Raw genomic sequence first — 12,132 nt, 5'->3', positions numbered from 1 at the left:
CTTAGTATAAAAGATGAAAACAAGAAGAACCTTAAAAAACTTTCCCCACTGCCTCGGCCTCGGACTCTACAGGATGGAGAGTAGAAAATGAGACAATGACAAAACTAACAAAGCTCTTTTCCTAGCCTTAAGAAGGTGCACAAATATAAAGAGAACAAAATAATCGAAGGAGGATAAAAAAAATGAGATGCTTCAGCACTAAGATGAAGAAGAAGAAGACTTACATAAAAAAGAAATAAAAAGGCTCTGACTTTGGTAGTTTCTTTGGATTGCTTTTTAACTTTTCTCCAAAAGGTGATTTGACATGGCCGGAAAAAACCCTCCAATACTTGCTTTTGAGACAAGGGCAAGGTTGCCATTTCACATCCCCATAACTGACGTCATTAACGGCAAGGACTAAAGAGGAATGCAAACATTAAAGGAGGGATTTTTGTGAAAATAAAAAAAGTCAGAGGGATTGAATAGAAAAAAATTGAAAACTTTCCAAAGACTAAAAAGTAATTTTTCCTATTTTTTATTCCATCCATATCATTTTGATATTTTCTAAATATACCAAGAACACCAACCCTCACTTGTACTATTGCAAATCAACCAACATGGATGCAGGTGAAAGAGGTGGGTGCACTTACACTGTATTAATGTTTCCTTCATTGCCTCACCAAAGTATCTTGAATTTATAACCAAAATAATGGTGAAAAAGAAATTGAAAGCTAAAAACCAAATTTTCATTAGGCCCATAACATATCAACACAATTCCCCACCTTGAACTTCAAATATCTCTCTTTCCCATAATTAACTGTTAATTTCAACAATGACTCAATTTATTTTTTTTAAATTATGGAAACGAATAAATACTAAAAACTGTTTTATCTATTTCACATCATCACTGTAGAGAGGTCAATTCGTCTTTTTTGCTTTGGCTATTCAATGCCCTATTACTAGATTTCAGAAAAATTAAATCTTGAATAATTTCAACTTCCATAAATAGTACCTTGCATTTTCAAAATTCACAAGGAAAAGAATAATCATGAAAGCAAGAAGTGACCAACAGGTTAAAAAAAATAAAAGGTGTTATTTGACAATAAAAAAATTAAAGAGTAATCAATAGAGACTATTAAGTAATTTACTTTTCAAATAAGTTCATCAATATTTATTCATCAATATTTCTTACATCCCAGGCGTTTATAAACACTGCAAATGCACAATTTGCCTGAAGAATAACAAAACACATCACTACATTACATGCTTGTGAAATTGTGATCTGCACTCTTGTATGAACAACCACTGCTTCGACGCTCTCTCGGTCAAACCAATTTCAAGTTTTCAATCAAAAATATGTATGCACAGTTACACAGATAAGAATGCCAATGGCCCAATAGCATCCACTGCCTACTGCATTGGCGACAAACACAGAACAATATTAAACATTCACCACGTTTGAGTCATGAGATTTGTCAACTGACTTCAAGAGCGGGGCAATATCATTAAGATGATCTTTCTTCTGATCTTCCTTCTCAGCAGGATAGAGCACATAGTGTTGTATTATAAAAAGAAGGTCAAAGGATATCGATTCCTGCAGAAGGATAAAACTCTCAAATGGAAGCAACCAATGAAAACAAAGTAACTTTGGTACAAAACATGGAAACAATCAATGATTCAATCATAAAAGTAAAAAATTTGACAGTTTAGAACTGCACTGCGATAGAAAATTCTGAAGATTTAATAGATGAAATACTTGAGAAAACAAATGTAGTTAATCCATTCTACGAGTTAACATTAACAGACTAATTTGGTCATTGTACTGCCACAAAAACCAAACATGCAGGTAAAGCTATTTGAATTAAAAGCCATCAAAGTTTATTTACTTATTTCCAATACTTAAATTTGTTCCTATGTGCATGCATTTTCCTTAATTTCATGACTAGAAATTTTAAACCTTGCATTACAAGTGTTTTATCTGCATCTTGTTAAAGAATGAAATGATTGCAAAGGGCAAGCTTTTACATAATGCAAATAATAATGTGAATGTAACGATCATCACTCTTGCACTGTAAACATATTACTTCATTCTTCAACCTACTATGAGTGATACAACTACTTATATCTGAGAGGTATGTTTACACATGGACACCGAAAACTATGTTCACGCAAATAGTCTGAAATTTGCGGCTAAAAAAATTAATGTAGTTTTCTATAGAGGACAAATGGCAAGAGATTTCTAATAGAAGCTTTTGCTTGTATGCCGCCGGAAAAAATGGTTGGCTACTGATATACCCCTACAGAAAGCATATTTGCTCATGTATCTCCAAAACCTATTCTGAAGTCCTAGAACCTAAATTGAATTCAATGAATATACTTTTCTTGTTCTTCAATCTTCCATCCTTCCTTTTTGTTATATAGGAGACTCTCTTCTTCTTGTAAGGCCACCAAAAGTTCTCTTCTTGTTCTTTAAACAGAACCATGATTATTGTATAAGGTCTCAAGATGCATTGTCGGTTTTCTTAAGGCTTGATTCACACCCACCAGATTGTGTGTAGAATAACACAAATGGTCTAAGTTGATACAATTTTTTTTATTTTCACAATGTTGTTTAAACATGATGCAACCTTTTTCAATGTATAGATCAATATATGTAAAAAGAAAAAAAAACCTTTAATCTTTTTAATTAGAGAATTAATTTTTGATATGTTCAACTAATTTTATTATTCTTTCTTTGATTATTTGAGAAAAATAAATCATAAATGTATACATATATAAGATAATAGAAATTTTGTGTATAAAAAAAATAAAGAAAAGATAAAATTTATTGTAAATGTCTTAGAAAATAAGAAAAAATAATAAAGTTTACTTTGTAAATACACAATTGGTTCAACTGATGCAAAAAATAATAAAATCTATTTTTTAAAATCCTAAAAAAACATAAAAGTCCAATTTTTGCATGAGAGAGTTTATTTAAAATTTAATAGGATTTTAGAGCGTAAAGGGAGGATATTAACTAAGTTTAAATCCTGGCCATTGAAAACACATGTGACACATGTCAAACATCTAAGCTTATAGTGGGGGATATGTATTGGACTGGGGTTGAACCCCACTAACAGAACCATATAAGTCAATGGATTCAAGAAAATCACTTATTTCTCATAATTAAAACAACCTTATGTTTTCCTAAGAATTTTCAAGACCATTTTTCTTGAGACAAAAACCTAACTTTTCTACTTGGGTGAAGGATCCATAATCAGTTAAGGTAGTCTTCTTTTACATGAAGAACCTCAAAAGAGACCAATATATGCTTCTCTCTTTAGTGATAATAAATTCAAGAAATGGAGAGCATAAATAAGCAACCTACTAAAACAAAACAGGCAGAAATGTAACATACAAGGAAAACACAACACTAGTCAGTCTGCCCATAAATGCTTCTATTTCCTCACAGACAACTTGCTATTTGATACTGTTAGAGTTTAGATTGGTTAATGGGCTATATTGGGTCCATACCACAAAACCCTAATATTTTTCTATATATACCCTTGTACTCTTTTCTTGATTGATATCCAAATTATTTTTCCTATTCTCACATGATACCAGAGCTCTGGGTTAGACCCTAGCGGCCACCCAAAACCCTAGCCGCCACGCAGCCACTCCAAACCCTAGCCTTCAACCTGCCGCCGCCACCTCTACCGCTAGCCACCGCTCATTTCTCGCCGTTCCTGTTGTTCTACGAGCACATGGTGATGTTCCTCAGGCATAACCAGTGATGCCCTTGTCTCGTTGCTGAAGGATTTGTCTCTTCGTCGTCATGTTTTCGTCTCGTGGGACGTGGTAAAAGGCTCCTTTCGTGGTGGTCGAGGAGCCGGCTGTGGTGCTTCTCGAGGTAGGTTTGTGTACACCTTTTGTCAACGGACGGGCCACACTGAGAATCGTTGTTGGGATAAGCACCGTTGTCCGATAGTGGTCAATACTAGTACAGAGTTGGCCGATCTGTCACATACTTCTGGTACTGAACAGTTAGTATCTCTCAGGCTGACTTTGCGCGGTTCCAGCAGCTACAGGGCACAGTTTCTCATGCCATAGTCTCTTCTCCTATTTCCACAAGTAGTGCCTTTCTTTCTTCCAAGGACAGTTCCTGGATTATTGACTCCGGGGCCTCCTCTCACATGATAGGTACAAAATCTTTTTTTCAAAAACTTTGTCCATCTGTTTTTCGTTCTATGGCAATTGCCGATGGATGATCTTGCTTAGTGTCTGGAGAAGGAGTTGTGCAGGCTTCCTCTCAGCTTAAACTAACTGATGTTTTTTTTTGTACCTAAATTCCCGTGTCAACTTGCTATCTATTTCTACGATCACTAAACAATTGAATTGTAGTGTTACTTTTTTCACTTTTCACTGCACTATACAGGATCTGCGGACGGGGAAGATGATTGGTTTAGGGCGTAATCGTGGTGACGGCATGTATACGTTGGTACGTGATGATATTCCTTGTGGTTTGGTAGCTTCTATTTCGGACACCGAGTTATCACTCATATGGCACTGTAGATTAGGTCATCCTTCTCTTAAATGTCTTCAGCAGGCTTTGCCATAGATTCGGGTCGAGTCATTTCAAAGTGAGTCGTGTCAGTTGGGTAAGCATTATCGTTCTACTCTAGTGTCTAGTCGGTCGTCATTTGATCTAATTCATTGTGATGTTTGGGGACCTTCTAGAGTCGTGTCTATTTCTGGTCATCATTATTATGTTGTGTTTATTGATGATTTTTCCCGAGTGTCATGGATATATTTGTTAAAAGACCGTTGATCTATTGTTGATGTCCTTAAAAAATTTATTTTGGAAGTACAAAATCAGTTTTCCACTGTTCTCAAATGTCTTCGTACTAATAATGCTTTAGAATTTGTATCTTCTGCTATAAATTCTTTGTATGCGTCCTTTGGGATTATTCATCAAACCACCTGTCCAAACACCTCTCAGCAGAATGAGTTTGCTGAAAGAAAGCATCGTCACATCTTAGATGTTGCACGCACTCTCTTAACTGCAATATATCTTATTAATCGTATACCTTCTGCACCCTTAGGGGGGAGGTCCCTTTACGTCGTCTTCTACCTGATACTAAGTTGTTTCGCTTGTCTCCTCGTGTTTTCGGTTATGTTGGTTTTGTTCAGAATTTAACTCCTGGTTTGGATAAATTGTGCCCGCATGCACTTAAATGTGTTTCTGTCGGATATTCCCGCACCCAACGTGGATATCGTTTGTTCCACCCAACTAGTCGAAAGTATTATGTGTCTATAGATGTCACGTTTTTTGAGTCTCAATCTTTTTTTTCCGACTTGGGTTCTCACGATTTGTTGACTACATCGTCTAATATTGTTCTCTCTATTCCTGTTTCTGTCACTCCACCTGTGCCTGTGCCTAGTGTGACGCCTCCTCCAGTAGATCCAGCTGATAGCCGTTTTGGACAGGTTTATTATCGCTGCTAACATATACCACCGCCAGATCTGCCCCTCCGATCGTCTCCCCGGATGATGTAGACCCATCTCTTGATCTTCCCATTGCCTTTCACAAAGGTATTCATTCTTGTACCAAACATCCCATCTCACTTTTTGTTTCTTATGATAATCTTCACCCGTCCTTCGGCACCTTTGCTCTTTCCTCGTCCGCTGAATCGATCCCTAGGAACTACCAAGATGCACATCTACATTCACAATGACAGAAAGCAATGGATGAAGAAATGGAAGCCTTGAGATCTCGTGGTACATGGGAGTTCGTGCCTCGCCCTATTAATGCCAGTGTCGTCACTTGTCAATGGGTCTTCTCTATCAAGCACAAAGCTAATGGTACAGTTGATCGCTACAAAGCCTGGTTGGTGGCCCGTGGATTTTACTCAGACTTACGGTGTTGATATGCTAAGACTTTTCACCGGTTGCTCGTCTGAATTCCATTGGCATTCTACTGTCGGTGGCTATGAAATCGATCATGGGCACTCTGTCAACTCGATGTAAAGAATGCCTTTCTCTATGGAGACTTAGTCGAGACAGTGTTTATGGAGCAACCTCCGGGGTATGTTGCTCAGAGGGAGAATCTAGTTTGCCAGCTCAAGAAAGCGATCTATGGTCTGAAACCGAGTCCTCGTGCTTGGTTTGAAAAGTTTAGTGTAATTGCAATTACAGATGGTTTTCGCAGGTGCAATGTGGATCACTCTGTGTTCTATAAGAACATTTCATCTGGATGTGTTGTACTTGCAATATATGTCGATGATATTTTGTTGACGAATAGCGATCATCAGAGCATTCAGACAACTAAGAAGCATTTAATGAAGCATGTCAATAGTAATGTGCTTCTATATCATAATTACCAATTGGAAAACCTAAAAGCATTGAAGAAAAGAAACTATATGAGTTGTTTCTACAATTAAAATCCTATACAAGGACATTGCATATGTGGGTCAAATGCCATTACTAAAGATGTTAATTGCTAAAGCAGATATTCAACAAATCTCTATTGATATTTCTTGTAGTTATTTTACACCGGAAAATAGTTAGTTGTATGTTCAAAAGTTGGTAAAATTCATGGAAATTAACAAAAAAAAAATTTATAACTAGTTAATTGAAACTTAAGTTTTAACAAATCCATTTAGATATGCTCTAGTCACTCAAAAGTTGACCAACTATTCTGAGATTGTTAATTGGTAGGAAAAAAAACAATAACTTATAGCACAAGACATATCAAATAATCAACAAAGTTACACGAAAACTATAACTGTATTGATTTAAGAGATTAGATTGAAGACATCACACATACCAATGAAAGAAGCGTCTTCCCTATATTACCATAGATGTTCACCCATGAACCTGAATGAAAATTGGCTAGGTTAAGCAAATGAGAAGAGTAAAAAATTTAGGTAACTTAGTATAATTGAAAACTGAGAGGAACAATGCTTTTTTCAAAACATACCTTGATCAATTGACTGCACAGCCATCTGAGCAAAATTCAGGAAACCTCCTGTTAAGTCAAGTAAAATATTGCCTATGGACCAGCCAACAGTGCTCTTGCGCTTAAAATTCATGAAGGCCTAGAAGAAGATTTTAAGCCATGTCAGTAAACAACAAAAGTCAGCCTAGAGTTGACATTTAGAAAAGCTTAGTGAAAATATGGGCGACATAAAAACCAGAAGTTATGCTTTATGATGAATGAATTTATAATTCAGTAACCAGGTCTCATTCCTCCCATGGTCCATCAGCATTAATTTATTAACCAAAGTTTGGTCATAAGTCTATTTCATACAGAATTCCTTTATTTTGAGGAAGTCACATTAGTTTAAAATATGATACATATCTTCAACTGTCATTACATTCTGGCAATAAAACATCATTCGCATTATCAATCACAATTTCTTAATACCAGTAAGAGCCTCCTATGAATGAATTGCATTCTGCTTTCTTTACCTTGATAAATAAACTAACGCTATTCTTGATAAAAAAAGAAAATTTTCATATTTCTCATGGCTGTAATAACAAGTGCATTTAAACACTCCGAGGTCCTCAAACTAGTTAGTTTGATGCATTATGTTCACATAAAACTATTCATATTTTCAGATTACTCTCAATGAAAGCCTTTTAAACAAAATTTTTCTAGCCATAAGTTATTCCTTTCAAGGATAGTATGATACATTGAAGAAAAACGGGAGAACATTACAGGTCCATGAAAACCATTCTCATACTGGAAAAATTAATCTACTTAGTTGTAAAACATAGCATTCTCTCCAAAGAAGAATAAATTTTTAATTTGAAACCACATTTAAGGAAACTGAAAGACTCTTCTATTAATATCAGTGTGTCCTTGCATTTAAATTATGAAGATGATGAGGGGAATGTGCATGCTATTTTAATCGAACCTACTTGTCTGCATACCATGTATTAAAAAAATAATAATAATAAAAATAAAAAAGGAACATATCAGAAGATCTCTGTGACTTACAATATCGATAGTGCAAATAATAATGCAACAATTAAATTTTCCAGCATCCTAAACCTAATGCATTAAATCAACAATAGGTGATACTTCAATTGTCAGGACAGAACCCAATGTCCCACCATTACAATTCCACTTATAATTTAAAAGTTATGCCAACATCGGTCGGTGTCTTCTCTCTCTACAACCCACAGTCACCAACCTTTGCCCCCTAGACATTTCTACTTTCCTCTTACTTCCTTAGAAGTCACAACATGGCAACTCACAGTTCTCACTTCATTTCTATGTGAATTTTATTTTAGCATATCTAATGCAGAAACAAATAAAATTAATTTCCAGATCATTGATAAATTTATATACCCAATACTTGCTAAGACCTAGTCCCAAACAATTGAGGAATCTTGGAAGAACACATCATCATGAGTTTTATGGATTTCCTCTCCAAGCTCTTTCGTCAATGAATCATAACTTTGTTAAGGGACTACACATTACACATGAAAACCTTACCTGCACAGCCATATAAACCTTCTTCTAATATGTTTTATTAACCAGTTATCTAGTTAATTACAAATATCAAAGTCATAAATAGCATACTAATATACATTAACAAGCCTTCAATAAAGGTTCCACAAATTTTATTCTTCAAAACAAACACAGTATAGAAGGAAACGCATTGTCAAAAGGCACAAGTTATGGTCCATAAGTCCTTGAAGACTTTGAACATCCGAAAAGAAGCCTTTTTTTATGGTCCATGGAGGAGTCAATTGAAAATTGATGTGATTCTTCTACATAAAAAATCCATCATGTTATACAGTGTACCTCTAAACTGTATCTTAGTGCATGAGTATATCCAATAACTCAAAAGTATCCAAAATTCAAGAAGAAAATTGTGTTATGAAGGGAAAAAAAGAAAAAAGTAGTTATACCTGTGGGGTGTACTTGATAGCAGTCATGAGAACCTGTATGTTACTGAAATGCAGATGAAAAAGATCAGTTACACTATCATATTAGGAAACATATGTTTAAATAAGCCTTACTTAAAGACAGAGACAAGCCAAAGCCAAGAATGTTTAGGCCAAGCCACAATCAGGCATACTAAAGCAGAAAACCACACGATGGAAGAGATTGAAATGCAAGTCTTTGAGACCTTCTGATTTCCACGCTGTTCTTCCAAAACAATAAAAGAAGTTCAAGTAGTTACAGCCTAAGGTTTTAGGAATCAACACCAAATTCAAGGACACAAAGGAAAAAGAGTAAGCATACTTACATCATAAATTAGAACCTGGAAAAATGTAAACGCTGTCAACACTACAGCATGTATTGAGAAAGCAACATCATTTGCTGCTACAGGAATAATCTAAAACAATAGAAGACCAACAAATAAATAAATATTACACATATTGATAATTTATAATTGACAAAAACACAATCTCAAAACCAAACAATGGAATTTTGGTGGAAAGAGATGGTGAAGCAAAATAAAGGACAATAGGATTTCTTTCTTATGTTTTGAAATGAATACTTCACTGATAAATGATTCTAATTATTTAAAAAAATTAAATAGCAGGAAATTACACTGCTTATTTTGCATCCTTTACAGATGGTCAACAGCTACAGATTTCATAGTACCATAATTGAAAACTGAGATATGAATCTGTAATGGCACCAGGTCAGGCTGGCCTCAAGCACTTAAATACTTAATTGCAGCAACAGGATCAATATATTGCATGTAAAAGAAAAAGGAATTGCAAGTAAGGTTGTACAGGAGATCACCTTACTCAAGTCTCATATATAATAGACAATGAAAAGGAAAGGTGCACCCTTTCTGCTTATTCCTCTATTGATTGAAAAAATTTGAAGGTCCAAAAGCATTTGCAAGCAAAACTTCAAAACACTCGAATTAAGATTCAGGGGATAGCATACACACATTAAGCTGAAGCAGCTATTTCCATGTGAAATGGGAAAGTTTTGAAGTTTCAAAATGAGGAAAAAAATAATCACTGATAATAAGAAATTGAAAAAGAAGGACCACAAATAATTGTTATCAATGCAGATTGAAAGAATCCAATAATAGAATCTCTAAATCAACATAAAAAGGTTAACAGGGGTATGATCTAAAATATCCATTCCCTGATTAATTATGAACAAAATACATCTAATTTTTCTCTCCTGAGTCAATTTTACGAATGGATTACATCTAATAAAATCAAATCTCAACAAACTAATAAAAGGAGTGCCTAGTAATTTTCCCTTTTTTTTCTCTCCTGCGTAAATCTAGAAAAAACCAAAACACTAATATAACCCAAACTCAACAATCAAAACTTTTCCTAACCACCACGCATCACAATTCTATCTCGACATAACAGAAGAGGAAACAATTGTAAATTTTTCCAACAACGTCCCAAAAACACCAAACCACTCCAAATTCAAAATCCACAAATTGGAATAAAAACCTCTACAAAAATTACAATAAAAACAAACAGATTTTAACAAGAAAACAACAGTGACCGACCTGATACCCATACTCCTCATAGTATTGTGTCTGAACATCCTTGCTGAAGAAAAGCGCAGCGTTGTAAATCAAATAGGAAGAGTGCTTGGTAAGGTTCAGCACCAAAAAATCGAAGTTCAATCCCACAACACTTGAAAACACAAAGAACCAAAATCTCAAAATCCCAAAAAAAAGAAAAAAAAACCTGAAAACCCAAAATCAAGCTCACATTCTCAATAAAATCCAAACCTTTTTCTCCTGAAATTGAGGATGACTTGGGGATAGAAGCTAACTGACCACGATAAGAAGGCGAGCCATCCAATAACCTGGTAGGCGATCTCCATCTCCACAGAGTTCCAAGAAGCCATTTTTGGGAACCTTGCTTCGATCCAACAATCCCAGCGAAGTTGGAGAGATTGCGTGGAGAAGGAGACGAAGAGCAGTGATCAAAGTCGATGGTTTTATTTTATATTAACCGAAAATGGAGGTCCATTTTGGAAAAACAGGGGAAAGTTATATTGACAAAACTACCCCTGAATATTTATCAATATTACAGTGAGGTTTGTGACACTGGGTTGGAATTATTGATTGGTAAAAGGGTATTTCTGTCAATTAATATGAGACTTCACTTCGGTCGTGTGCGGCTACGTAACCGTTTCTAGTTTCAAAGATTTTTTTTTTCTTTTTTCAAATATTAGTTTAGAATTCGTAATTATGTTAATTAAAATGGAGCAATTAGACTGACGAAAAAATCCCTGTAGGTGTGACTTTATTACGGTGAGAACTACTGTGGTTTATTGAGGTGGTGTATGGAATTTTTTATTTTTGGAAGGGTGTTTTGGGAAATTAATGCGAACTAAGGATCGGGTTCTGAATCTAGTATGAAATCGAGGCCAGGTGCGAGTACTCATTTGTTGGCTTACAGGACATCTATTTTCAAATATGACCCTTGGAAATCTCATAATTATATATTAACTAAGAAAATTTAGAGAATTTATTATAAATATGGATAAATAAATTCCAAGAGGGATCTTTGGCCTTGGTTCACAATCAATAAAAATTACATAGACACGGTTCCATAATAAACGTGTCCCGTTCACAGCCATTGCCACCTTTCATCTTAGAAGTTACTAAATTAAGATGATTGTGAATGATACTTATTTTAATTCCGTGCTAGATACCACTGAACTGTGTTCATGGGATCATGACTCAATTCATAATTAGCCCATGAGTTTTATAATGTGAACAAGTTATCACACATATATACTCATGGGCGAAACCAAGGGGGGGCTAGAAAGGCCTGAAGCCCTCCCTCAGCGCCAGACAAAATACTTTTTAAACAATATAGGATTTGGTGGTTTTCGATTTTTCAATACTTAATTTCATGTAAAATATAATATTTGGACACATAAAAGTATAAAATGTGGGTGTGCTTGAGTGGTTAGTGGGTTTATTCGTAAGATTTGGGATTTTTTAATCCACCCAAGTTCAAATTTCACTTGGTGCATTTTTTCCACATTTTATTTTTAAATTTAATAATTACTATTATTTTAAAATTTTAATAAAATAAATCTTATATACAAATTTTAGTAATTTAAAAAAAATTTGAATTGATCATGAGGCCTAACATATATACATATATGTTATAATGTATCATATATGCTAGAGTGAAACAACAAAAAAATGT

At 34.8% G+C, this 12,132-nt stretch overlaps 1 protein-coding gene across 1 annotated transcript; it reads right to left on the bottom strand.

Annotated features, from left to right (window-relative positions):
• Positions 1–1,122: 1,122 nt before the first annotated feature.
• LOC120261380 (cystinosin homolog) lies at positions 1,123–10,891 on the bottom strand. Its single transcript, XM_039269256.1, has 8 exons — positions 10,695–10,891; positions 10,467–10,596; positions 9,222–9,311; positions 8,992–9,116; positions 8,881–8,923; positions 6,938–7,055; positions 6,785–6,834; positions 1,123–1,573 (listed from the first exon to the last, which is right to left on the bottom strand). Exons 1-8 carry the CDS (start codon positions 10,811–10,813, stop codon positions 1,421–1,423), a joined length of 828 nt encoding a protein of 275 aa, XP_039125190.1. The 5' UTR covers positions 10,814–10,891; the 3' UTR covers positions 1,123–1,420.
• Between the last annotated feature and the right edge of the window lie 1,241 nt (positions 10,892–12,132).

This window comes from Dioscorea cayenensis, chromosome 5, assembly GCF_009730915.1.
Source record: "Dioscorea cayenensis subsp. rotundata cultivar TDr96_F1 chromosome 5, TDr96_F1_v2_PseudoChromosome.rev07_lg8_w22 25.fasta, whole genome shotgun sequence".
NCBI lineage: Eukaryota > Viridiplantae > Streptophyta > Magnoliopsida > Dioscoreales > Dioscoreaceae > Dioscorea > Dioscorea cayenensis.
This window is presented reverse-complemented; position numbering and strand designations above follow the sequence as displayed.

Coding starts and splice junctions, on each gene's coding strand:
- LOC120261380 (XM_039269256.1), bottom strand. CDS start 10,813: ATGGCTTCTTGGAACTCTGTGGAGATGGAGATCGCCTACCAGGTTATT. Junction 9,117..9,221: donor TCCAGGTTCTAATTTATGAT/GTAAGTATGCTT, acceptor TTGGAAGAACAG/CGTGGAAATCAGAAGGTCTC. Junction 8,924..8,991: donor TGGCTTGTCTCTGTCTTTAA/GTAAGGCTTATT, acceptor TCTGCATTTCAG/TAACATACAGGTTCTCATGA.